This window comes from Emys orbicularis, chromosome 4 (assembly GCF_028017835.1).
Source record: "Emys orbicularis isolate rEmyOrb1 chromosome 4, rEmyOrb1.hap1, whole genome shotgun sequence".
Taxonomy (NCBI): domain Eukaryota; kingdom Metazoa; phylum Chordata; order Testudines; family Emydidae; genus Emys; species Emys orbicularis.
Genome location: NC_088686.1, coordinates 148,227,415 through 148,254,650, shown reverse-complemented (window position 1 = coordinate 148,254,650; position 27,236 = coordinate 148,227,415). Strand labels below are relative to the sequence as shown.

Genomic DNA, 27,236 nt, shown 5'->3' with positions numbered 1-27,236 from the left:
AAGACCCAGTAATGCATGCTTTAAACAACAGGGAGAGCCGAGGGGTCGCTCAGGCCCCAAACTGAACCTGCATGCTCTTCCCTATGTCTGTACGGTTCCTAGAATTCTTGGGCTCTAGTTTTCCTAGCACAAACCCCTCGCATTCTCATTTTGGGGGGCAGTGTTGTGTGCAAGTGCCCATGTCAATGGAGAGCCTTTCCTCTCTTGCGGGGTTTCTGTTGGAGGATGTGGTGGGGGGGGGGGTCTGGGCCCTGAGGTCACATCTTCTGTCTAGTATCAGACGAGTTCAGACCTGCCCTGGCTGAGGTCAGGTCTCTGAGGGGAAAGAGGCCCCAGTTTGGTCTCTAGCAGCCGCTCTGAGCCGTCTAGCCATAGCTGAGGGACCGAGCTGGTGAGGGACAGGGACCTTCAGCCTTGCTGATCACGCCTTATTCAGACAGGCCTTTGGTTTCTGGGGAATTGGGGCAATGCACTGAGTAAATTCCTTCTTCTTCTGGCCTCTCCCTTGGATCCAGTTCAGGGGTTGTCTAGACACAAACCGGTCCCCTTTCACCTCTGTCTGACACGTGAACTGGTTTAGAAATGGCTGATCTTGCTTTTGCCTAAACCAGCTCAAGCCAGAATGGTTGAAGCCACTTCTGCCCTGGCAGGAGCTCGTGTCAGTTTAACGAACCTGATGGACGTGTGTATCTACACCAGCCCCGTGCTCCTGGTTTCAGCAGCGAATGCTCGCCAGGTCTCTGAACATTGGGCACTGCTGAATCCCCTCTGGAGCTGCAGGCTGTGCCCATCCTAGCATCAGTGTCTGCGCTGCTCATCAGCTTCACACAGGGCTGCCGAGAGGATTCAGGGGGCCCGGGGCAAAGCAATTTCGGGGGCCCCTTCCATAAAAAAAGTTGCAATACTATAGAATACTATATTCTCGTGGGGGCCCCTGTGGGGCCCGGGGCCTGGGGCAAATTGCCCCACTTGCCCCCCCCCCCCCTGGGTGGCCCTGGCTTCACAGCACGACAGGCCAGACTCAGCTGGCTGGCTTCGGGGACTCTGTACTGCTCATGCCAGGCCTAGGGAAGCAGGTAGCACCGGGAGAGTGGTGGTAGCAGAGCGGTGCTAACTCGTGCTCGGTGATTTCTAGTATCCAGCAAAGGCGGTAACGCAGGCTTGTCTATTCTGCTGGAATCCTCCTGCCTGTGTGCCTTGCCAGCTGGTGTGAGGGAGGAGCAGAGAGAGTCTGCGGGGAGAGGCATATAAAATAGCAGGCCCAGGGTTTAGAGGACTCCTGGGCTCTCAGCTCTGCCACGGCACTCATTCTGCCGCTGCCTCCCCACCAGTACAGTGGGAAAGGATCAGGCCCGCGGGTGCTGCAGGGGTTCGTGTGTTTAATGCTCTATGGGTCCCTAGGGAGGAAGAGGCTACAGAGGGTGGAATCTGATGAACAGCCCACGCGCACAGGCTCCCCTGAGCCGGGACTGGCACACGCTTTCCAGGCCGCCGCTCCTGAGACAGCAGGCTGGGCATGGTGCCGCCCCACGGAGGGGACCCTCTGGCTGGGCCCCTTCAGGGGGGCTGGATGTGACTTTCTCCTCAGAGCTACTCCCCAATTCTTGAATCATTTCTGTCACTGCTACCTTAGCCCCTCCTGCTGCCCTGGGGACCGTCCTCGCACTTCTATCTGTGCGCTCTGTATGCACAACCAGGGCCAGCCCTGTTCGTGCTCTCTGCTGCTCCTTTGGAAAGCGCTGCATGCCCGGGGTGATTTCCAAGCTGCCTTCCCTAGCCCAGAGCCTTCCGGCTGCACTGGCCCATCAGCCAGACCCTCACGGCAGCTCCTAGTGTGTGAGAGGTGGAGATTTGGAAGCAACCTCCTAAAATGGCTGAAACTCTCCTATTAAACATCCCCTCAGCTTTGCTGATCTTCCTTCCCCACCCCACCCTCTGTCTGTGCACTAATCCGTTCTCTAGGCCAGGTACAGGCCATGGATATCCCCCCCCACCCCCTTCTCGTCTTCGCAGTTTGGCTCTGCATTCCCTGGGTTTGCTCTCTCCCTGTGCCTGGCCCTGTCTCCCCTGGGGTGTGTTACTCTGAGCTGGATGGAACATGCAGCCAGCCCTCCCTTGAGGCAGGTATGCAAAGAGCTCTCCCCACTAGCGTGTGTCAAATTCCCTTCACTTGTGGTTTAATTATCCTGTATGACGGCTGGAGAGGCCAAGTACTAGGAGCAAAGGTTTATACACAGCAGGAAGCTACTGGACCTGGGACCTGTACCAAGGCATTGGCAGACAGCTGGGCAGGAGACAGCGGGCTTGAATGTCCAGTTAAGTGGCCCTGGCCAACCCCTATTTAGAAGTGGAAATGTCTCCAGTTGTGAAGCCCTCTGCAGGGCTAACGGCCTTTGCAGAGCTGGTGCAGCTGCCAGTGAACTGGCATAGCTGCTCTTACCCCACACCGCCTGGAAGTCCAGGCTTCTCTGGTCGCACAAAAAAGAAAAAGAAAAGAAAAAAAAAAAAAGACTGTGGCCTGCTGCTGCTCTGAAAACCCCATGTAAAGGTTTGTTCATTGCTCTCTGCACTGGTTCAGGTAGGTAAGGGAGACTTTGAGTGACTGAAGATCACTTTGGAAGATTCTGCTCAGCTTTGCCCTGGTGCAAATGAATGGGGTTACTCTGGATTAACACCAGTGTAAGGGTCAGTCAGACAGGCTGACTCCCAGCATCTGAAATGGAGACAGAGTTTAGATAGGACTAGTTTAAACTTGCAGATTTAAACTAGTGTAAATGGTGAATTCTCTGTAACTTGAAATCTTTAAACCATGATTTGAGGACTTCAGTAACTCAGCCAGAGGTTAGGGGATATTTCAGGAGTGGGCGAGGTTCTGTGCCCTGCAATGTGCAGGAGGTCAGACTAGATGATCATGATGGTCCCTTCTGACCTTAAAGTCTATGATTCTAGTAGTGGATGCAGCATGGTCTAGTGGGAAGAGCGAAGAACTGAGATGACTCCTGGGTTTCCAGTTCTGTCCTCTGATTCACTGCGAGACCTTGGGCAAGTTCTGGGTGAAGTTACTTCACTTCTCTGCTTCAATTCCCCCTTCAGTAACACAGGGTAGGTCTACACTTACTGCCGGGTCCGGCGGTAAGCAATCGATCTTCTGGGATCGATTTATCACATCTTGTCTAGACGCGATAAATCGATCCCGGAAGTGCTCGCCATCGACACCGGTACTCCAGCTCGGCGAGAGGAGTACGCGGCATCGACGGGGGAGCCTGCCTGCCGCGTCTGGACCCGCGGTAAGTTTGAACTAGGGTACTTCGAATTCAGCTACGTTATTAACGTAGCTGAATTTGCGTACCTTAGTTCGAAGTGGGGGGTTAGTGTGGACCAGGCCACAGGGTAATACTTACTAGAGGGGGTTGAAATTTTGTCAAAAAGAATGGTTAGTTTTTCATTTAAAACTTATTTTTGACAAATTTTCATGTTTTCATTGGGGGGAAAAAACAAACTTTTGGGTGTTAAAATGAAAATGTGTTAGATTTGGGGGGTTTCATTTTTTTATCAAACCCCTCTCCCTCTGGGGGAGAAGAGGGAATTCTTTCCTGACCAGCTCTCGTCACGTCCTGCTATGCAGGTTGCTGTTTGTACAGTGCAAAGCGCTTTGTGAGGCTCTGATGGAAGGTGATAGTTTAACCCACACACCTGGGTGGGGTGTTCTGTCCCATCCAGTGGCACAAAGACCACTTAGAGATCAAATGAGTCTGCTGTACAGCCTTAGCTAACTAGGGTGACCAGACAGCAAATGTGAAAAATCGGGACGGGGGTGGGGGGTAATAGGAGCCTATATAAGAAAAAGACCCAAAAATCGGGACTGTCCCTATAAAATCAGGACATCTGGTCACCCTGTAGCTAACGGCCAATTGGCTTTTAGCTCATGCGATACAGGTTCATGCACTAAGCTCCAGAGGTCCCAGGTTCAATCCCGCCCGACAACAACTGGGGTCTGTTGGTATTACACTAGTGCCGTGTGTGGGTTTAGTACTCAGTTTTTGGGACACATTTTAAACAAACCCTCCCAAAAAAGCAAGACTGAAAATTCGACTCATTTGAGTCTATTTTCTGACTGACTTCACAGTTCACGGCCTGGCCAGGACGTCAGGGCATGTCTACGCTGTAGCTGGGAGCGAGCCTTGCAGCCCAGCTTGGCAGATTGTCTGCACAGCATTTTGGAGCCTGTGGCAGCGAGCCTCCTGCCCCAACTCCACAGACTTGGGCTAGTACTGTAAAGACAGCTGTGTAGACAGCCGCGGCTCGGCCTGGAGCTGGGACTCTGACACCTAGGGATGAGGGCGGGCTGGAGAACCTGAGCTCCAGCCTGGGCCATAACGTCCACACTGCTATTTTTAGCAAGCTAGCTCGAGTGCTTGTGTGTGTCTGTCATCCGGGGCCGGGAGTCTCGCTCCCAGCTGCAGCGTAGATGCACCCGCCGAGTCCAGCCGCAGGGCCCTGCAGTGCATGGCTGCAATCGCAATGGAATTCCAGTTGCGTGATTAATAAACCATGTGGCTATTTGGTTTTAATTTGCTATGTTGTTAGTGCTTATTAGAACTAGTTGGAAAACGAGTAGTTGTGAAACGCTTTTGAATTCTTTTGCTGTTTTTTAGAATTTTTTCACAAATAAAAAATTCAGACCCACTGCTCAAAAACCCCCAAATGGTGAAAAAAATTGTTCAACAAAATATAAGTTTTTTAATATTAACCTGTCTGAAGTGTGTGTGTGTGTGTGTGTGTGTGTGTGAGAGAGAGAGAGAGAGAGAGAGAGTGAGTAAGTAAGTCAGGTCTGAATATGCCCTGGGCCTGGCTTGATGATTCTTTTGTTCCTCTTTGTGAGTTTAACTGTACAGGCATGTCTGAAGTGGCCCTGGCTGGCTCTGAAGGTTACACAAGGGCAGGGGCGGCTCCAGGCACCAGCGCCCCAAGCATGTGCCTGGGGCGGCAAGCTGCTGGGGGGGCGGCCTGCCGGTCGCTGTGGGGGCGGCAGTCAGGGAGCCTTCGGTGGCATGCCTGCGAGAGGCCCGCCGGTCCGGCAGCTTCGGCGGCAATTCGGCGGCGGGGACGCCAAAGCCGCGGGACCGGCGGACCTCCCGCAGGCAAGCCGCCGAAGGCAGCCTGCCTGCCGTGCTTGGGGTGGCAAAATACATATAGCCGCCCCTGCACAGGGCCGGCTCCAGGCACCAGCTTGCCAAGCAGGTGCTTGGGGCTGCCACTCCGGAGGGGGTGGCAGGTCCAGCGATTCGGCGGCAATTTGGCGGACGGTTCCTCACTCCCGCTCGGAGCGAAGGATCTCCTGCCGAATTGCCGCCGCAGATCGCGATTGCGGCTTTTTTTTTTTTGCGCGCCGATTGGGGCGGCCAAAACCCTGGAGCCGGCCCTGCCCCTGCACAAGGGTGACAAAGTTTGTGGTTGGTTTATTGTGTGTTTGGTTGATTGTTTGGAGCATGTCTTTGATCAGGAGGAGGGTGCATGGTATTTACTGAAACCACCGTGCTGCTCCATGGGGTTGCCTGGTGCCAAAGGCAGCAACGAACTGGTTGTGAGCTACTTCTGCCCTGTCAGTTCATCCAATTTGCCGCTGGCATACACGCCCTCTGCTGGCTTGATTGCAACACGGCGGCAGGTACGGCTAGGCTCCCTCCACCTGGGGCAGAGACCAGCCACGGGTCTGCGTATGTGTATGATGGGGTGGCTGAGGTGGAAGGGGACGGGTGGGACTACTAGAAGGTAGAAATACCTCTGTGCTGCTGATGCATAGAATAAATGTGGGGCGAGTGGCTTGTTTAAGTGTAGAAACCGTTTGTTCATTGCTATTTTCCTCCCTCACAGATTGCCTGGGTACCGCGGCTGCACTGCTGGGTCCAGGGAGCTGTGCCTGTTGCCAGGGAAACCGATGGCAATGCAGGGCTGTTTGACCTGGTGGCCAGAACCGTCACACAGAAGACCGGGTGCTTTCTCTGCAGAAGCTGAATAACAGCAACTTGGACTTCTCTGCACGTCGCCCCAAGTCCATGCAGTGTAGCTGCAGTGACTCAAAAGCCTGCAGTAACAGCTCGTGCACACCCTGCATGGCAGCGTGCTGGAGCAGCAGGGCCGGCTCCAGGGTTTTGGCCACCCCAAGCAGCCAAAAAAAAAAAAAAGCCGCGATCGCGATCTGCGGCGGCAATTCGGCGGGAGGTCCTTCGCTCCGAGCCGGAGTGAGGGACCGTCCGCCGAATTGCCGCCGAATAGCTGGACGTGCCGCCCCTCTCTGGAGTGGCCGCCCCAAGCACCTGCTTGACAAGCTGGTGCCTGGAGCCGGCCCTGTGGAGCAGTGTGTCCAAGAAAGGCCTAGGGTTTAGAGAGGAGTCTCCAATCACATACACCCAGAACTGGGGCAGGTGAAATTCTGGAGAAACCGGTGCAATGCAAATCTCTATCCCAGCAGAATTTCTGCCCCTTGCTCACTTCTAGTGCTGGCTGCTGCCCAGGGAACATGCTGATAACTTGGAGGGCAGGTGTAGGCGGCAGCGGCTGCCTGGTAATACTGGGGGATGATTCCCTGATATTCCTGGGCCCTCAATGCACCTTCTTTCCTACCGTTTGAGCATATGGGGTCAGAGTGTAACCAGATCAAACCCACGCTGCTTAGAGCTGGGCCCTGTGCTGTGAAGGGCCCTGGTGGTGGGAGGGTGGCAGAACTTGGGGAAAGGCACTGGGACGTTTGACAGGAGTTTCCTGAGGCCAGTAAGGCGAACTCCAGTGGGCTGGCTCCCCCCTGGCTGTTGGGACTCCGAGCTGATTAGTATATTCGGCTGAAAGCCCCAGAGGAGAAGTAGCCACCAGCCCCTCGCTCGGCGCTGAGTGACACACAGCAATAAGCAGGCTTGCAAATGGCTGGGGTGTTTCCAGAGCTGGGCTGCCTGCGTGGGGCTCCTCTGACTCCTTCCCAGCAGCAGCCTGACAACTGCCATTCACCATTTTTTCACACCTGGACGTTTGTGCGCTTGGATGGCTACAGGATTCACATCAGACTGAGCCTCCCCTGCCCCGTTGCCTGAGTCACCTCTGATTTCCCAGGCGTGCAGCACAGAGCCAGCCCCCTTCATGTCCTTCCTGCTACCTACTGCAGCTCCCATAATCCCTTGCTGCTCAGACTGCCCAAGTGGTAGCGGTCTGCAAGTTGCACTTTCACAATCACGGACTTTGCTGGTTGGGAAGATGCTGTTGGGCTTTTTATTTTAATTTTTTTCTTGTCATGAGAAATTCCACAGTAAACCCCCTCAGGGGCTGTTTTGTGGAGCCTTTGAGGGCGGAGAGAAGGGAATAAATATGGCTCTGAAACCTGGACACGTCCCACAAAGCAATGGAACAGCCGAGAACGCACAGCGTATGCTGGAGGTTACCCTACATTCTGCCTTGCTGGTGCAGCCCCGGCCCCAGCCGCAGGCGTTCAATCCTCACTCTCTGCTAGGCAGCCCTCTACACGTGCAAGCTAAATGCCAAGCAGTAACTGCAGTGCGGCTGTAGGCGTGTCGGTCCCAGGATATTAGAGAGACAAGGTGGGGGAGGTCATATCTTTTATTGGACCAACTTCTGCTGGGGAGACAGTTCTGGGCTAAAGAAGAGCTCTCTGGCTCAAAAGTTTGTCTCTCTCAGAACAGAAGTTGGTCCAATAAAAGACAACACCTCACCCACCTGGTCTCTAAGTGGTAACCAGGTGAGATAGGCCTGTGCTGCCTAAATTCGACAACTGGGCTGAGAGCAAATAGTCCAAGGGGTGGGTTGCTCTTTAATATGGGTTGTGGGAGTCCTCCTGTGGGTTAGTGGGAGACTGCAGGCCTGGCAAGGGGGTGAGAGATGTTTTGCTAGATTGCCCGCCGCACTGGACATGCAGACAGCTGTTCTTACCTGCCGACTTGTCCATCACACAGTAATCAGGAGAGTTCTCAAAGTACACCAGGTCTGTTTTGGTGGGTTTCCTGAAGTTCTTGTTGGCCACGGTGAAGCCGGTGCCATCCTGGTTCATTGTCACCTGGATGGCCCCATTGTATTTCTTCCTAAGGTAATCCCCAGTTTTCCGAAAATCTGACATTGCCAACCAACAAGTCCTTAGGGTGCAGGAGCCGCTGACTCCATGGCATTTACACTCCAGCTTCAGGAATCGCTTGACAGCCTATAAGAGAAAAGAGGCCATGAGGAAAAGGTAGGGCCGAGCCAGCCCGTTGCACTCACGTCGGTCAGATCCCAGCCATGGATGCTCAGCCTCCTGGAGTTGCTCACTGTTTCATGCCCACGTGGGATGGTGATAGCTAATGGGAAGAGGCAGGGAGTTCTGTGAGCCTTCTTCTCAGAAGAGCCAAAGGGAGGCTTTGGAAAATCACGCAAGACTGGCTTTTGTGAAGCCCCCTGATCACCCTAGGGAGCCGAGCAGCAGGGATTGAAGGCAGAAGGCCTCTGCCATGCCACAAACCTCTCTCCCCTTGCAACAGCTCTGACACCAAAAGGCCACAGGAATGATTTATGCACAGGGCACATCTCAGGCTATGTCTACACAATGCAGTTTTCAGCGACACAGCTGTGTCGCTACAGCCATGCCGCTAAAAGGTGCACAGTGTAGCTGCTGTTTGTGCTGACAAAAAACTTCCACCCCCCACAAGCGGTGTTAGTGTGTTCGCACCAGTGCTTGTCGTCGGCAAAACTTTTGACTTTCGGGTGTGAGGTTTTTTTTAATCTCTGTTTTGTCGTTCACTTGCCAGTGTAGACAAAGCTTCAGTTGAAAGCAGGTCTGTGCTACTGCTAGTTGTCTTGCCCTGTGGCCGTTTATCCTGGAATGGGTGTGGGAGGAGCGATAAGACTGATTGAGAGAAGGGAGCTTTCAGCATCAGGCCATTTATAAAACTGAGCTCATGGGCTGGGGACAGGTCAGGGGTTAGCTCTGTCCAGAAGGGGACACAGACACAGGCCTGACTTCAGTGCTAATGGGGTGTGACGGATGTTCACCACTTTTACAAGACTATGATAAATGTTGTACAAAGTCTGCCTCGTGAGGTATCATTTGAAACGTTGTAATCTGCTGAACATTATCATCCTAGTAAAATGTGTGCATCAACCGTGTATGTAAAGTTACAAGTTTCTACTGTATAACGTTGCTGTAACATGTTCCAAAGTTAGACAGGCAGACCTAAACCAGTTCTTCGGAGACACTGGCACACCCAGACATGTATCAACACAGTCACCTGGGTTATCACTTAGTTAAGCGACCATTCTCCAGCAATGGGAAGATGTGAAAGAGAAATCTACATTTCGTCAACGCTCACATCCACAAGACACTACGTGTCACCTGCACCCAGCTGGGGGTAATCCTCAGAGGGGAGAGTGGTGTAAGAAGGAGAGACAGTGGCCTCAAATCACCTCTTTCTCCCCCATCACTGCTCATGGCAGCTGCAATGCTCAAAAGACAAGGAAAGCATCGTTGAACTGGGGGAGCAGTGGTTCTGGCTGGCTTTTCAGCCAGTACAGACTGCAGTAAATGTATGCCAAGACAAAACCTTTTGCTTTTCAGTTCACTTAGCTTGTTAAGTTAGGTATTAGCTGGCGTTTTACTCATTTCTTTTGTAACCAATCCTGACTTTGATGCATCATCACTTGTAATCACTTACAATCTATTTCCCCATGCTTATTTCCTCCCCCCCCCCCCCCCCCCCCAGTTCCTCACATCTCCTTGTCAATTGCTGGAAATGGGCCATTTTCATTACCACTACAAACAGTTCTTTTTCTCTCCTGCTGATAATAGCTCACCTTAACTGATCACTCTCCTTATAGTGTGTATGGTAACACCCATTGTTTCATGTTCTCTGTGTATATATATATCTTCCTACTGTATTTTACACTACATCCGATGAAGTGGGCTGTAGCCCACGAAAGCTTATGCTCAAATAAATTTGTTAGTCTCTAAGGTGCCACAAGTACTCCTGTTCTTTTTGTGGATACAGACTAACACGGCTGCTCCTCTGAAATCTATCTTTCTGTAGTTAATAAACTTATTTTATTGTTTAATCTTAACCAGTGTGTTTGGATTAAAGTGTGTAGGAAACTCCATTTGGGATCACAAGGTTGGTGCATATCATGTTCCATTGATGAAATGACAGATTTTCTATGAGCTTGCATTGTTCAGCCGTGTGCTGAGCAGGACATGACACACATTTCTGGGGGACAAGGCTGGGACCAGGAATCTGCCGGTGGTCTTCTGCTGTGTCATTCATGAGTGGCCAGCTAGTAGCACTCAGTAGTGTGCAGCTGGGAGCAAGGGACATGCTGGAGGCTGTGTGTGAACTGGCCAGGAGGGGCTGCTCCCCAGTAAAGCAGTGTGATAGGAGACACAGCTATTCAGCAGTCCAGATTATACCCTGCGGGATGTCACATGGGGCTCTGCCTTCCTCAAGGCCAGTGGGACTGCAGGGAGGGCTGCAGGCCCTGGTGGCCCACAGGATCCATCTGCTCCCCTGCTAGTGCAGGGACCCGGCACTAGCTGCTCCTCCATGTTCCCAGCTGCTCGTGCAGGAGCCTGGGCTCTTTGCTGCAGAGAAGAGCTTGGAAGCAAGCAGCTCAGCAAGCGGGGGTGGGGAGGGCACTGCCAGTCTGGTTGCCTCTGAGAGAGTCCCAGTTAAATGGGGAATCATCCCAAACACAGGGGCCCTGTTGTGCCCTGGAGGCTGGATGTGCTGTTCCCAGCCCCCTTACCCTCCCCCCACAAACTAGCACTGCTGGGCTGCAAACAGCCAGGGTGGGGAGTCCAGGCAGGCGAGGGCATTCCGGCTGGTGGGGGGAGGGTGTGGGCTGGAACGGGGTCCCCCCCACTGGAGAGTTTGTGCCTCTGGCTGGGAATCAGCCGGCAGCTATCTCACCCCGGAGCGCCCGGCTGGGGAGGAAAGCTGCTTTCCTGCCAGGCTCCAGTGGCCGACTGGGGCTGCAGCAAGGGGCCTGGCACAGCGGCTGCTCAGTTCCTGTGCCCTATGCTGTCCCTAGGTGCTCAGCCCGAGGGGGGTGTGAACAGCTGTGCCCACAGCTCGGCAACAGCCTGGCTACTGGGCACCAGGCTGGGTGCAGAGGGGCCCTGCAGGGTAGGAATTCAGGCTGCAAGCTGGCCCAGGGTGGTGGCCTGGGCCGGCTGCAGTCGCCGGGCTCTGGCGCTGGCCCGGGCCTGGACCCTGGTACTCACCGTCCTCCCGCAGCGGTTGTTGTGCAGGTTCATCAGCGCCCGGGCGTCCTTCACCTTCTTCTCCTTGGCGTCCACAAAGGCCTTGGCGAACTTGATCCCGTAGTGGATGTTGTCGCTGCAGCCGCCCCAGTCGAACTCCCCTCGCTCGTCCTTGGAACGGCCACGCTTCAGGGGGTCGCAGCTGCAGGCTTTCAGCTCCCCTTGGCTGCAGGCCCGGGTGATGGCGTAGACGACCCCGGCCGAGGAGATGGCGTAGACGAAGGCCGCCTCTCTGCTGCCTGCCGGGGGGAGCAAGGGACAGGCCTGAGGGTGTGCACCGGGCCCGGGCATAGGCAGCCCCATGAGAGCAGGAAACCTCAGAGACATCCCCAGGTATAAAGCATGGCTGTGCTTGGCTGCCCCGAGGCCCCTCCAACAGGGCCCTGCGGCACCTGCCTCCTCATTCTGCCCCCCTGCTCTATGCATAGAGTCCACGGGCATAAAAGCGGCCAAGGCCACAGGCCGGGGACTCCGGCTGGGAAAAGGCAGGGCCTCAACTGAACCCGGCTAAACAGACTTACAGGGCTGGGGGCCACCAGTTCCTCCCAGCTCCGCCCGTCTGCTCATCCCACAGCCAGGTGGGCATGCTCGGCCTCCATCTTCCTACCGCACGAGGCAGCCTAGCTCAGAGGCAGCTGGCTGGCGCTGCTCACGCCTGCCCTGTCTGCCTCACGGCCATGCTCGGGCACTAGGGCCTGGAGCTGACCTGGCGCTAGCCCAGCTTTGGACTGCTAAGGTCACGGCTGGCTTGCGAGCCCAAACAGCGTGAGTGGGGCACCTCACCCGGGGGCTGGCTAGCAGCGCTTGCGCTTCGTCCCCCATCACACTGCCCAGCAAGAGCAATGCATGGCATGAGCCGGGGGGCGGGGCCATGCAGAGCCCGGTAGTTGCCAACAAGGGGGTGACGACTGCACTGGGAGGGAGGAACTGGCAGCCTGGCAGCGCTGGCCTTTATCGCCCGACCTCCACGTCTCCCTCAAGTGCCGTAATGCTTCTGCCCACGGTCCCGCCAAACAGCTGCACAGCCACCAGGCTAGCCCCCTAGGCTTACCAATTTAGGTTGGATGTATTCCTGGAGGTTTCATCACATGACATAATCTTTAATTAAAGATTCATCTTTAATTCCTGGAGTTTCCAGGACAATCCTGGAGGGTTGGCAACCCTATAGCCCCCTCACTGCTGGCTCTGCCAGGATGCTTGCCCATCCCATGCCAGCCCACCCCCTGCCTGGCTGGGATCTCGGCGCCTTGGTAATTAGGACAGTTTACCTGGGCCCCTGCCATTCCTTTTATTTGTGGGAGTCACCTGTTGTCTCGTGTCATGCTTCCTGAAAGCCCTGTGGGGCAGAGCCTCTCTTTTAGTGCCCGGCACAAAGGCCCCCCACTATCTTACTGGGCCCTGTAGTAGCTACTGAAAAACAAATAACCCCCGTGTGTTACCCCTCCGAGGGACTCTGCGCGCGGGCTAACGTGCTGGGGTAGCTGAGCCACGGGCTGCTGTGCTCTGCAGGCCCCAAGACCCGTCCTGCGGCCTGACTGAAGAACTCCAGCGGAGCATTCCGCCCCCCCGTTCATTTTGTAACCACGTTAAAAAGCAACCAGGGGACGTGGGCCCAAAGGGCCGGCTGTTAACGGGGTGTGTGGGTGTGAATTAGCCTGGGAAGCAATGCAGCGGTGCTGCACGGTGGGCTTTGGGCGGGCGGTGGTCAGCATTGCTAAGCGTAATGGAGCTTACTTTTTCCTCTGCTGGAGGAGCTGGAGGAGACGGGAGATGCCCCCCGGGGGCTATCCAGAAGCCTTGCTAGTCAGTACTCAGCACTCGCACCAGCCTGTTCAGAGTTCCTTTGCTGGACAGTTCCCCAGAGACCCTGAGCACCACAGGAGCAGTGTAACTCGGCTCTGAGAGGGAGCTCCCGGGGATGACAATGAGTGGTGGGCGGCTCTGATGAGCATAGAGCTTGAGGTCCTGTTCGGAACGTGCTTGAACTAGAGCTGCCATCTGGTGAGGTCAGAGTCTAAGGCCCCTGGAAGGAACAGGGAGATAAAGGGGGCGGCCTGTCGGCAGATAGGAGTCCCATGGAAGAACAAAGCTGAGCCAGGTTCCAGCAGGTCCCTGCACAGAGCTCTCCCCCCGGCAGATCCCTCGCCTCACAAAGCCGAGCTTGGGAAGCATGAGCTCGAAGTGGAACCTGGGGGCACAGTCCAGCCCCCAAGAGGGATGCCATGGCCAGCGTGATGGAGGAGAGACCCAAGGGCGTTAGGGTGCTGAGAGGGGAACTGCCCTGGAGGCGGCAGACTGAAAGCACAAGGGCTGGGCCCTACTGGGAAGGGACAAAGGCCAGAGAGCGGAGCTGATGGAAGGCGGGGGGTGTATCATGGCAACATGGGATGGAAGATTGAGGTTTAGCTAGAAAAGACACCAACTGTCGTGCCTTTCGGGGTAATTCCCTGGGCATGCCCGGTGTGCCTGCCCTGGCTGGAGAGCGTGGCGTTCTGCAGGACATTGGCTGTACATATATTCAAATCTCTAGCTGAGTTCCCAGCTCCTCACACCTCAATCTGCCCCGCCATTCCCTCTCCTCCCATTGCTGCAGCCAGAGCAGAGGAGCCCTTCCCTCTCGGGCAGTGACAGCAGCCAGCTTTTGATCTCCCCCTCCTGTGCTGGGAAGCACTTACAATCCCAGCCTGCCGGAGCTGCAAATGGGCAGGCTGCAGGATGCCCCAAGCAGCACAGGATGCCACCTGGTATTTTATGGTTCTGGTTTGAGTTCACAGCTGGTTTTATAAGTTGTAAAAGCAGCTGCAAATCAAAACCATGCATCGGTTCACTGAGGAGGGACCCTTTCAAACACAGCCTCAAAGAACAGAGTTCTCTGGGTACCTGGCCAGAGCTGGGGGACAGGTACCAAAGCCAAGAGCTCTCCTGTCGGCTCTCCATCCTCGCTGGCTCTCCCAACAAACATGGGTGCGTGGGGGCTCGGGGACACACGGTCACAATCTCTCTGCTCTCAACCTATGAACCAAAGCTCCGGGCTGCCCAGGGTAATCCATCCAGCTCTATCCAACGGGCCACAGGCCTTCTGAACCCCTTGCTGGCCAGCAGCGAGCAGTCCACACCCCAGCACCAGCCGCTGGCGCTGTGTAGCAGGCAGGAAGAGGACTGGCGTCCTAGGCAGGACGCCTGCTCTGCGGACGGTGATCAGAGGTGCCCGGGAAAGGGTGAATGCCCCGTGCACGGTGACCTGGCACGGCAGGGTGTGTGCCCAGCCCAGTGTCACACATACAGCTCCAGCCACTACGTAGGCTCCCTGCTCCTGCACACTGCTGCCTCTGCTTACGCAGCCTGGGGGGTCCCCGGGGCTGCCAGGGCAGGAACTGCTGCTCGCTGTTTGCTGGCTCGGGGGTAGAGGTGGGGCATCCCAGAGGGTGGGCGACTCCTCTACCCACCAGGCTGTCGTGTGCCAGGCCCCAGGGGAGGCACTGGGGCTATGGAGGATGCCCCTGGACTCAGCGTAGGGAGTTCCAGGTGTCACAGGCTTTGCAGTCTGAACGTCTGGGTGGGCAGGGATAAAGGCCAGAGGTCTCTGGCCTCTATCATATTCGGGGAGCAGGCGCTTAAAGCCATTGGTTGCATCTGATTGTGGGGGGCCCATAACTCCAACAGGTTTAACCCCAGCCTCTGCCCTTGGCTCTGCAGGGACAGGAAGGCTCTGACCCAGCAGCAAGTGTGCCTCAGTCAGGGGCTGGGGCAGTTCCCCAGACCCATCTCTCCTGCAGGCTGCAGCCGACAGTGCTCCCCCTTTGTCTCCTCCCACCCAGACAGCTTCCCTCCAGTAACCCGCACTGGGATCTTTCTGGGTCTAGCTAGCTCCTTCCTCCTTGCCTCCTAGCCAGTCCCTGATGTGCAGTGAGGGTGCCAGTGCCTCTGCCTCCTACCCAGGGGTGCTCAGACACTCTCCAGATGAGTTATCTGGGGTGAAGGGAAGCACCTTCCCAGCTGATCTTGGCCTCCAGGCCCTGTGGCTGAACGTGACCCAGTGTATGGGGGGGGGGGCAGGTGGGCAGGCAGGGTGGGAAAGGACAGGATCATCTATCTTGTTGCTAGATCATTCTGGTTCCAGCCTCATTCACAATTGATCACACATGAATTAAAAACACTCCGTCCAGAGAGCATTGGGTGTCAGAACCCCTTGTGAAGGGGTGAAAGTTTTGCAGAACCAGGAGTGAGGAAAAGAGAGCTGATTGGCTGGATGGGGTGTCAATCACCCAGAGAAACAGGGGTGGGACTTCCCTTCCCTGCAAAGGGTTCTGGGTGAGGAAGCCCTCTATAAAACTGGCAACTGCAAGCCAGCTCTTTATGGCTGCTGGAGGAAGAGTCACCTAGAGGAGCCTGGCTCTGCTTGATTGACATTATTAAAGGTATTCATTGCTGTTAGTGGCCTTTATTTAAAATAAGTCTTGGTATCGTTTGCTCAAACTTTTCTGAGCTGGGTCTTGTTGCTCTGTTGGGCAGTTTTGTGGCTCCACTGAGCCACACCTCTCTCCCTCCTTGCTCTTCCTTTTCCTCAGAGTAGCTGAGTGCCAACCTGCTCTTCTGCCTAGCAAACACTTCCCTCATCTCCCAGGAGATGCCTGCATCTTTCTGGTGCAAAGTATATCCAACAGGCTGGGAACTCTTACCCTAAAAGAAATGAGCCTTTTGGGGTCCTCTGGACTTGGACTGCTAATGGGGGCTGGGGGGCATTGTGGACACTCTAACCTTGGCTATTGTCATTTCCATGGAGGTAGGAGCTACAGTATCTGATCAGTGCAGCATGGTCTCTGTGGCATGCAGGATGCAAATTGTTGCCCACTGTTTGAGCTCATGGTGTTCCTAACTCTTGTAACTTCATCACGTCTCATGGGATTTGGTGTTTTTTCTTAAAGCCCCAACTCCTGGAGTCGTGGTACTATGTGAGAATCTGATTTGTTTTTTTAGAGGGAAGTTTCTACTGTGCCTGGTAGCAGAGACTAGCCTGAAAACCTGGCCCCTATAGGCTCCCAGGCCAGGTGGCAAACAGACCTCAGCACTCACTATTTTTAATCCCCTGGTTTTTAAAGTAATCTCATGATATTTGGGGACCAGAGTCCTGATTTGTGAAAGCTCCGAGTTGGCGATGCTACCTGCAGCCAGGGCGTGGAGACCAGAAGCACTAGGTCAGATGGATGGTCTGTGTAGTCAGTAACCTTCCTCCCTGGCTCACTCTCTAGAGCAGTGCAATGGCCGCACTAGGCTGCTTTAGTGCTGTGAGGTAATGGTCTGTCTAGTTCAGCCGCTAATGCTGGAGGCTTCAGAGAAGGATGCAGTCCCCCTGCTGCACCCATGGCTATTGCCTTCTGATTTATGGTACAATGCACCCTTTGTCCCCCTTGTCCCTATATCGGGGGGACGGGGGACAGGGAGGTGTCACTTCAGTGCCAGGCCTATGGCCCACTCCTCTGGAACCCAAAGCTGTGGTTGTCCTGGGATCTAATTGCTCTCCGTCTTGGCTTCCCTGTCACGTAGGGAGACAGCAAGTTCCCATGTGAGCAGCTGACTCCTGGCCAGCCCTGCTCTCCAAATATTTATATATCCCATTACTGTTTACATACAAGCCTGTTCTTCAGAGGTGTCTCCTTCCCCCACCCACTCCTGTCCCAGAGCAGCGATAGGCTCCTGTTACCGCTTGATTAGCTTGGAGAATAGTCCCGCTTCGAAGGAAGTAACCCAGCCTACCACACATGGCAGCCTAGCCACGGAGAAACAAGGGAAAAGAGGTTTCTAAGTGATTCTTGAGTGCTGGCATAATAGGAGCTGCCGGCGTTACCAGAGCACCTACCTGATGGATAGAGGGGGCAAGGGAATCAGGGGCTGGCTGCACTGTGCACTGCTGACTGTGGGGCTGCGGGGGAGGATATTGTCTGGGAAGGCCGTGGGGCTCTGCTTTCAGGGGGGACTTTAGCCTCTGGGTATAGCTGAGGTCTGGGAGTGTGAGTGTAATGTACCCCCAGGGGTGTGGGGAGGGGGGGACAGACAGCTGGCTCAGTAGCAATGGACACAGGGGGTCTGCTAGACTCCAGAAGGGGGTTAATATGCCTTCACCTTGTCGGAACCACTCTTCAGCTGGGCATTGCTCCATGAGGTACATCCCTACCACACTGCCCTGAAGGTGCCTGCTGGAACACCAAGCGTGGCATGTCGGGTGCTGGGCTCTTTTGACTGTCTGGCCAGAAGTGTCCCTTTGGAATCTGGTGCCAATGCCATGGTCCCCCCGGGAGTTGATGGTAGAGCCAGAATGAACCCAGCTGCCCTGAATCCTGGTGCAATGCCTCAAGCACAAAGCCATCCTCCTTCCCAGGGTGGGTGCTGCACTGCTTGGGATTTCTTCCTGGGTACATGGGAAGAATCCTGCCCTGGCTGCTACTGAAACCTAGCACAGCATGGTTAGAGACACAACTGTCCCCTGGATGGGTGTGAACCACAGCTCCCATCAAGTCGGTCGACCAAGGGCATTTGGGCATCTGTCTTCCTGCTGACGGGCAGAAGCTTGCTGAGTTCACATCAGGTCTGGCAGCGTCAGTGGCTGGAGCAGGGCTAGGAAGATGAGCCCGGCGGTGGTGGTGGTGTCCAGCAGGACAAGCTGCAGGGTTCTGGGGTGCTCAGAGTCCTGTGCAAGTGAGGTGGGAACTGGCTGCTCTTTTAAAACAGGAGGTGGGGCCACAGGCTGCAGGGGTGAGTCTGGGAGGGAAGGGGCTTGAGACTGTCAGACAGGGGATGTGACGACCCCCTGGCACAGGGTGCCTTGACTTTCAATTAGGTTAAGTTGTGAGGGAAGGAGCCAGGGATCCTCAGTGAAAGCAGATCTTTGGGATCCCCCTATGTGCTTGCAAAGTAACACTTTCCTTTGTCAGCCACCCTTTCGCCTCTTCCCTGCCTGTTACGCCTTTGGTGCCTGAGCCACCAGTGTGCTACGGTGGTCCCATTACATCACTCTGGTACAAGAAACGGGCTGTGAAGCCAGCGGATCTGGCCACTGGGACACACCCATTGGCACAGGGGGATTCTCTGGATGGCACAGGGCTGACCAGTGGCTATATAGCCCCTTCCCCATTAGTGCCCTTAGTTTATGGGGCATCAGGGCTGTGGCTGGTGAAAAGAGGGTTTTTCTGCATTTGGTGATTCTTAGCTGCTGGACTGGTCCCTTTGGGCCATAGGGAGCTGAGTCTAAATTAGAGCTGCCTTGAGGCTGCTCTGACTTATGCTGGAGATCAGCTCTGCAAAGGTGTGTCTAAAGCGACCCAGCCGCTGTACCTGCTATGAATGGACTGTGGTGGAAATGCCAGTCGGCCCCTTGGCTTCCTGGGTTGCTGCATCGTTGCTTTTTCCCCAATGTGCCATGCAGCAGCACACTGTGCAGCCTGCCTGCCTGTGGCCTCTTTAGGATTACACCGTTCCCCCCCCCCCCCTTTGGATGGGGAGGAACCCAATGGTCCAATGGCTAGGAACATCAATGTCAGATCCTCTAGCAAACCTTTCCCCTCCCTGTGGGTTCTCAACTTCCAGCCTCGCCTTCAGATACTCGGTGACTCAGATATGAGAACTTAAATGCAGAGCTCCTCCTAAATCCAGAGGGAGGGACTAGATTGTTTTCTTTTCCTTCCAGTGCATTACACAAGGTCTTTATAGATCCTAGTTAATAACCTTCTCTGCAAATACTCCTTTCCTCTGTCAAACAGAAATTGTCCACCCTCTTCCTGTATTTAGGGCTATGCCCAGGTTTCTCTCTGCCACTGTATGCAGAGTAGAGTCAGTCAGTCTTTCCATCAAAATTCAGTTTTGGTGGAAAAACCCAATCTGGTTCTTGATGAGAACATTTGAAAACATTTTTTTGTTAAAAAATGCTCTTCAGTTTCATATTTTGGTCAAAAACTCCAGAGAAATTGTAGAGGGGAAACATCTATTTAAAAGAGTTCTTCAAAATTTCCTACAAAAAATAACTGGCATTTTTCAATCCGCTCTCCAAATTCCCCTCCCTTAGACAAATGCATCCAGGTTGGAGTTGAGCAATAATTTACCCTGGGCTGGGTGGGAAAGGCAAAGCTGACAGAACTTACTGCGTAGCATGACTCTCCCGAAGACCGTGTGGTCTCTATCCAGCGTGCTGCAGTTCCAGCGGTGGTGCCGGAACTGGTGTTGGCATTCCCGGATCCACTCTTTGGCCCCCTCCCCGACAGACTGCATGATATCAGGGTACCTCTGGCAGAGTTGCCGTTGCTTGTTGACTAATCCAGGGATGTTATCGCAGATCACCCTTGCCCCCAGTGCCCCGATGTACCTGTAGAAAGAGAAAATACACTGTGAAAAATCAGCACAGTGCAGGCACTTTATTGTGTTCAGGGAGTAGGGTCCAATGGGTTAGAGCAGGGGGGACTGGGAGTCGGGACTCCTGGGTTCTATTCTAAGCTTTGGGAGGGGAATGAGGTCTGGTGTTAAAAACCAGGAATCTGGACTCTTGCTTTAGCTCTGGCCCTGGGGGAGGGATCTACTGGCAAAGGGTTGGGGCAGGACTGGCAGTCAGGTCTCCTGGGTTCTGTTCCTTGCAATGGGGGGGAGGGATAGCTCAGTGGTTTGAGCATTGGCCTGCTAAACCCAGGGTTCTGAGTTCAATCCTTGAGGGGGCCACTTAGGGATCTGGGGCAAAATCAGTACTTGGTCCTGCTAGTGAAGGCAGGGGGCTGGACTCAATGACCTTTCAAGGTCCCTTCTAGCTCTAGGAGATAGGATATCTCCATTAATAAAATAAATAAATAAATAATTCACTCTGTATGATCTTGCTCACACCAGGGTAAGCCTGGTGTGCCCCATTCCTCTCCCTCTTGTGCTGAGTCTTGGATTACACCACTGGGCAGGCAACCTGCTGCTTCAGCCTCCCCATCCTTCCTCTCCTCCCTGCATGCCAGAAGCCATTCTGGGAGGGACCGTGCTGCCTCCTACTGGTGAAGCTGATCTAGTCACTTGACTTATGACTGCTTTGGGAGAACATTGGCTGGGGGCTAACCCCGTTTTCCCCATGAGCAGGATGGCATGAAGTAATCATGACAGGAAGGGTGGGTGGAATATGCTTCTGCAGCAAGGTGTGGGTGGGAGCACAAAGGTGGTGATTCTCCCCCCCCACCCCCCCATTTCACATCTCTGCTGCACACTTGCCACTCTTCCTACCTGGCTGCTTATTAAAGGTCTAACTTTTGCCCTTTAAGAGTGGTGCACTAGACGCAGAAGGGATTCAATCTTGATTTCCAGTGGTGTGAGCTTAGCCCTGCTGTCTGATGCCAGGATGGGGAAAATCGCCTACAAGGATCTGTGCGTGTTACTGGCAAGCAGACCCTCCTCCTTGGGAGGCAGTGCTCCGCTCATTGTACTTCACGGGGAGACCTGGAGCGCTCTGCTCGGATTTGAATTCGATTCCCAGTGCTGTGATTAAACCAGACTGGCAGGGTGTAGGAGATGTTGCAGTACTGAGCCGTCAGGGACTTTGTGTCTAACAAAATAACCCTGAGCTGCACCAAGCCCAGAATGGGAGGAGGGGAGCTGTGTGCTCGACCTGAATTATTGCTGTAGGAAGCAAAGAAACCCGTGGAGCAGGTTCCCCTTCTGAGATGCTGCAATCAGGTGCACGAGGGAGGCAGTCGCTTTCAAAAGTGACATTTGTCTGCTAAAGCCTGGTGAACTTTCCACTCAGGGGATAAGTTACTGCGGTGGCAGCTGATGGAACAGGCTGATATGCAAAACCCTCTAGCCCTGCCTGTCCCTCCTGCCGCACCAATCCAGCTCTGCTGGCAGCAGCAGGATTTGATCAAAAAGCTCTTTCCCGCTCAGAGCAGTGGGGCAAACACATGAACCAGCATGGCCAGGGCTTGATGATTACCATTGGGAGCCTAATCGAGGAACAGGCCCTCTTGTGCTAGGTGCAGTACAGACAAGCTAGAAAGGGGACAGTCCCTGCCCCAGAGATCGTGACCCACAGGGCTGACTGGAAGCAACAGCTGGATGAAACAGACATGCCGCACAGCAGTGGTGGGCTGGGAGGCAGTGACATCAGAGCAAACAGCATTCAGAGGTCTCAGCTGGCCACGTGGAATAGGGTTAGAAGCCCTGCAGCGTATTTTGGGGGTAACAGCGACCCTGGGCTCTAGAGATCTCCAATCTTTGCCCTAGTCTTTTTGTGACACATTAAGGGGGTGGAGGGATCTGCCCTCAATATTCACTGACAGTCTCTCCCCCTTTTTTCCTGCCTATGGAAGCACATCCCAGAAATCAGCAGGGCAGCCCAGCCCCCTACTGCCAGTCAATAGATCAAGATCAGTGGGTAAGGACCCAAAAAAAAGCATTAAAATTGCTTTGCCTGCTCAGACTCAGGTCCATCTGGACCAGTCTCCTCTGCCTGGGGCCAGTACCAGCTGCCTCAGAGGAAGGGGAAAGAATCCTGCACTAGCAGTGATGGGATAACCTGCCCCTGGGGAATGTCTCTTCCCCTCGTCCCCCACTTAGCTAGAGGCTGACTCCTGGCCCAAAGCAGGGGTGTGTTTATCCCTTCCAAAACACTTAGGTTTTTAAACCCTTACTGCTGCGAGTCTGGATGTTTTCCATCCACTGACATCCCAGGCTTGTCTGTAGCGGCAAACATGCTTCAGGCATGGTGTGCCCTGTACCAGTCTGCTCAACTCCCCCGTCAGAACCAGACTTCTCTGCCGACTCTAAAGCAACACCGATGATGGAGTTGGGTGTAGCATTTTCCAAATCCATCCGAAAGCCCTGCCTAGGTCCCTTGTTTATCCCAGCCAGAAAGCAACGGATCCTTTGTGCTCGGGAATGGGCTTTGCCACATACCGCTGAGCTGCATTGCTGGCTGGAAGAGGAGAGCTTGGGGTGAGAGTCAGTTTTTTGTTTTTTTTCAAGCCCCTAGACTGGAAATAAGACCCTCCCTTTAATAATAATTAATAATAATAAATAATTAATAATAAAAGCAATAAATGTGGGTAATATTTCAGTCTCTGGCTGTGCTCTATATCCGTCTCAGAGATAGCTGGCAGCCCCAAGAAAGCCCTGTGACTACAGAGGGAGGAAAGGCTTCCCCTCCCACCACCACCTTTTTAAAATATTTTGTTTAAATGCTGGCAGAAGCACAAGGTCATCTCAGGCTGGAGCTGTGGATAATACACTCGGCTCCCCATGGCTTTGCAAGCCAGGGCTGTGCTGGCTGAAGCACATGATTCTCGCAAGCCTGCTCATCAACCTTTCATCGGGCAGCAGCAGGGCCGGGGAGGTGGAGGGAGCCGTGAGAGCCAACAGCAGCTCATCAAGTGATCGCTACCAGGGGATGGAGGCCAGTAACCGCCCTCTTGTGCTTTGCTCTAAAGGGAGGATGGGGTGTCACGGCTGCATGGGGGTGCATGCTGGGTTCAGTTCGGCCTGCTCTGGGAGTGTTCCACCAAGAGCAGGGGCACATAGAGGAAGTGGGTTCCCCCCCTTTACTCAGCAGGACAGGGCACTGCTGGAAACTCAGAGCTGAGTGGTGTGTGCTCTGCTCGGGTGCCCATCTGCAGGCTGGCCTGTTGCTGCTAATAGACCTTTATGGCTTAAAGATTTTCTGTGTGCTGCTGGCATGGGCCGGAGCCCAGTGGCAAGAAGCCATTGCATGGATGTGCAGCAGCAGGGCTGGCTGGCTCCCCAAAGCAAGGCAGAGCTCTCTGCTCCCTAAGCCCCTTGTTCCCCAATATGTCAAAGGAAACGGAGGCTCCTCCCCAAAGCAGGGAAATGGGGCAGGAGGAAGATGGTGAGTCTGGCTCACCACAGCGCCTGCTAGCTCAGCCTGCTCAGGGGGAGACAATGCTGAGCCTGGCTTGGCTCCGGGGTCAGTTGGGAGAGCTGCTGCCTATGGGCTAAGAGAACTGCTGTGTGACCCTGGGCTGCTTTGATGGCTGGGAGGGTTCTGCTAAGGGGCTGAACCGCTGTCTTGTAACTGAGTGGTTCTTCCCGCTTCTGGGCTGCAGCGGGGGGTTGCGCTGTTGGATGATGTGATCAGTGTGGGCTGCTGGGGGCTCTGAGAGCAGGAATACATGTGTCCCCAAGAGAGATGAGGAAGGATGGAGAGGTCAGACCTGGAGTCACCATCTTAGCCTCTACGGGACCAGTGACCATGGCTGAGGCCAGGGCTGGAGTCTCAAGAGGCAGACTGGGGGGTTGAGTGCAGCAATCTGAGAACAGATGCTCAGTCTCCAGGGGCCTGGGAAGAGGTGCCCGGAGAGGGAGGCATTACTAAGCAAGGCCTGAGAACCTGGCCAAAGCATGAAGGGCTCTGGAAAACGCCCCAGGGCCCGGGGTCTCCCCACTCGCACCAGTCTAAGCTGGCAATGGCTCCGCTGATGTCCCCAGAGTGATGCAGGTTGAAGCGGGTGTAAGCAAGAGGCGAATGGGGGCTGCTGGCTTGACAAAGACTACACCGTGAGCTGACAAAGGAGATGCTTTCATAGCAGGAAGCCATATCACTAATGGCGACTGACTAACTTATCCCCACAGGAAGCTTTGGTCACGTAGAATCCTCTGAACAAGATAAACACCAGGCACTCCCTTTCTCATGCTGTGAGCTAATTTCTGCTCTCAGCTCTGCTGCCAAATAGCCAGATCACAGCAGATATTATTGGAAGGAGAAAGTGGGATGAGAGAACAGAGTAGGGTCACTGATTCCTTCATTTTTCCATGATGCACCTTGCCAGCATATCTGGCTCCCAGAGCTCCCTTTCCATGCAGTGTGCGAGAGCTATTTGCAGCTGTCTGCAATCTGGAAGAAAGGCAATGGTTTGATTTTTCTTTAGCATTAGTGGCTTGATTCTTTGCTGTCCTGCACCTCATGGTCATTTACACCTGTGTGAATGCTACACAAGGAAGAAGTTGGGTTTGGTTGGGTTTTTTGATGCACCTAATTGGCCCTGGGGCCAGTGACTACACATGGTGCTGGGGCAATGGAGAATCAAGCCCTGTACTCCAATGGCACCATGTGAAATTCTGTGATTTTGAAGTTTTTGGTTTTGGTCCATTTCAGAATGGAAATTCTTCAAAATTTCCCAGAAAACAAAATTGCTGGGGTGTCTGGGGGGGGGGGGTTGGTTTTGGGCTGAGAGAAATCAAAATGTTCCACTCATAACTCCATTATTAAAAAATGGAACCAAGTCATTTTGAAACAGAAAACGGAAGCCTTCCTTTCTGAGAAGGTGGAGATGGGACACTGATCTTACCAAAATGCTCTGTTCTGTTTGTAAATGAGAATTTAGTCAGACGCCTTTCCCTGCCGTGTTTCGCTAAATCTGTGTTTCGGATGGACCCCTTGGCCCCCAATGAGCCGTCAGCCAGCTCGACTTGCAGTCGCCTCTAGACAGCCATGGAATTGGGGGTGGGGGTGGAAGGCAAAGGGAGGGAATCAGAATGGCCCCAGCAAGTGGAGATGGCCCAGGCAGACTGTTCTGGCGTGAGCCCCTTTGAATGGGGAAAGGAGGTGAGGAGGAGCAAGGGGGCCGGGAGCAGGGAGACATGGCGGAGGGAAGACCGGTGGGTGTGGAGGAGAGATGTTGTCCAAGTGACCGGAGCAGTGTCAGAGGCAATGGGGAGAGGCACATAGGGGGAGCTGATGTGAGGGGTGATGAGGTCCCTCAGCCAGGTGCGAGGCTGAGCAGTTCCTAGCCCCCATGGAAAGAGCCAGGGGGCCAGTGACAAGCCACGGAAGGCAGCAGATGCCAGGGGAGGGAGGCTATTTTAGCTGCTGAATATTGGAGAGGGAGAGTTGAGAAGGGCATGCAGGAGGCCAGGTGAGAAGTAGGGTGAGCCAGTGGAGAGCTGGGCATGGGGAGCAAGGGGAATTTACAAACATTGCCTGTCTGCAAAATGGGCATAAGGATAGCTCTCTAGTGACTGGGGGGCAGGCAGTGAGGTGGTGTTCGGGAGAGGGGAGAATAGGGTAAATCTTAGTATGGCTATTCCTGCCAGTGTCTATTCTATCCCCAGGGACAGTGGAAAGAGAGCACAGCTATACCCAGACTTGCAGACAGACTTGGGATGTTGCTCTTTTCCACGAGTTTTGCTAAATAAGAGACATACTTTGTGTAATGTTAAGTCTGTGACTCCAGTGAACGCGTGTAGTTTGACATGCTCATAAAGTCTCATGTCCCCCTCTCGTGGCTGGTTGCATGGAGGAGAAGAGCCTGACTGCTGCCAGCTAAAGGAGTTACTTGATTCGCTCAAGCAGAGGTCAGGGTTGATGCTCTGTGTGTGCATCACCTGGCGATGACACATCACTACTTTGTCCTCAATGCTACTCTTTACAAATAGCACCCAGGAGACCCGTTAGAGCAGCATCCGAACCTCCCATTTCTACAGAGCTCAGATCCCACAGCTGCCAGGAGATGGCTGTGAGCCTCAAGGAGGATCATGGGAGATGCCAGGCTAATGTTGATTCCTACTCTGAGCTTCCACCTTCTGTTTGTTACTCTTCCCTTCAGGAGCAGTTGGATAACACACTTTGAGAGCATTGGCAATCTGAGTGCTGACTATAGAGTTGAGGTTGCTCTACACACAGGCAAGTGGCTTTGAGAGCTGGAGATGTCAAGGAGGTAAAGTGGTTCTGACCTCCTGATACTATTTCCCCACCCCCACCCCCCATGGGTAAATTTGTCTTACAAGCAAATCCAAATATGCAGTTGACGTGGGCTCTTTCTCAATTGCTTCTGAGTGCAGGCTCCTCCAGTGCAGAGGGAGAACAGAAGAGAACTGTCACATGTTGGCTTCCAGTTGTTTCTCGTTCTAAGAATCTGCTGACTTCTATCCTTATAAACAAGGAGAACCCTAAATTGCTTCTAAGATAAACACACAAACTGGAGGCAGAAGCATCTGTTTACTCAACAGTACAAGTTTCCTCTTAACCCCCTACCAGCGGGTGTTCCTGTGTAGTGCGCACTCTAGTTCTTGAAAAATTCCCATGGGGGCTCATGTTCTCAGAAGGCTGCTGGCACTAGGTTGGGTCATCCAAGAGAGATTTGAATCCTGCGTCACATCCCTGCTCTCCTACTGCTCTGGCTATGAAATAAGGTCCGCAGGGCTGTGGGCTTTCCTACCCTCATCACTTCTCCTGAGATTCTACATTCAATTCCGCCATGGATTAAGGGAGGAAAGACCTGTGTATTGCATGCAGGAATGGCTGTTGCACAGTGGATAAAGGCTGTACCTGTGTCTATGCCATGGAGTCTACATAGCCATGTCTAGACCAGCATATGTAGCATTAGATGCAGCCTACACAGATGAAAGAGGTTTTCTGGGAGATGCATCTCCCTGAATAAAGTTAGCTACAATGATGGAAGCATTCTTCTGTCAGGTCGACACTGGGGGTTAGGTCAACATAGCTATGTCAGTGTGGTGTGGGTTGTTTCACACCTCTGATGTAATTATGTCAACCTAACCCTTAAGTGTAGACCGAGCCTCTGTCACTCGTCTGCTGGGACCACAGTCCCTGGTTCCTGTTCCACCTCCACGTCATAAGGGGATTTTGTTCTTCAACAATAATCTCTTGCAGACTTGCACCATGCGGATAAGTTTTTTAAAATCCCTCTGCCTTGCTTCTACCCCCCAGCTCTGTACAGGGCCGGTGGAAGGCAGTTTCGCACCCTAGGAGAAGTGGAGCAGTGATGGCGCACTTGGGGAGGGGGCGTAGCAGAGGTGGGGAGCCCTGCGGCAGCTCCCCCCGAGGCACCCCCACGGCAGCTCCCCACCCCCCCGGCCCAGGGAGCCGTGCGGCAGCTCCCCACCCCAGCTCACCTCTGCTCCGCCTCCTCCCCGAGCACTCCACCCCCGCTCTAATTCTCCTCCCCTCCCAGGCTTGCAGCGCCAAACA

General features: G+C 54.1%; 1 protein-coding gene across 1 annotated transcript in view; it reads right to left on the bottom strand.

Annotated features, from left to right (window-relative positions):
• The window catches only part of WNT2B (Wnt family member 2B), a 46,056-nt gene that overhangs the window by 1,447 nt on the left and 17,373 nt on the right, over positions 1 to 27,236 (bottom strand). The window contains exons 2-4 of the mRNA XM_065403565.1: positions 19,417 to 19,637; positions 11,246 to 11,523; positions 7,936 to 8,200 (exon numbers count right to left, since the gene is read on the bottom strand). Of these exons, the coding sequence (XP_065259637.1) occupies positions 7,936 to 8,200; positions 11,246 to 11,523; positions 19,417 to 19,637 (764 nt within the window). The remainder of the gene's footprint in view (positions 1 to 7,935; positions 8,201 to 11,245; positions 11,524 to 19,416; positions 19,638 to 27,236) is intronic.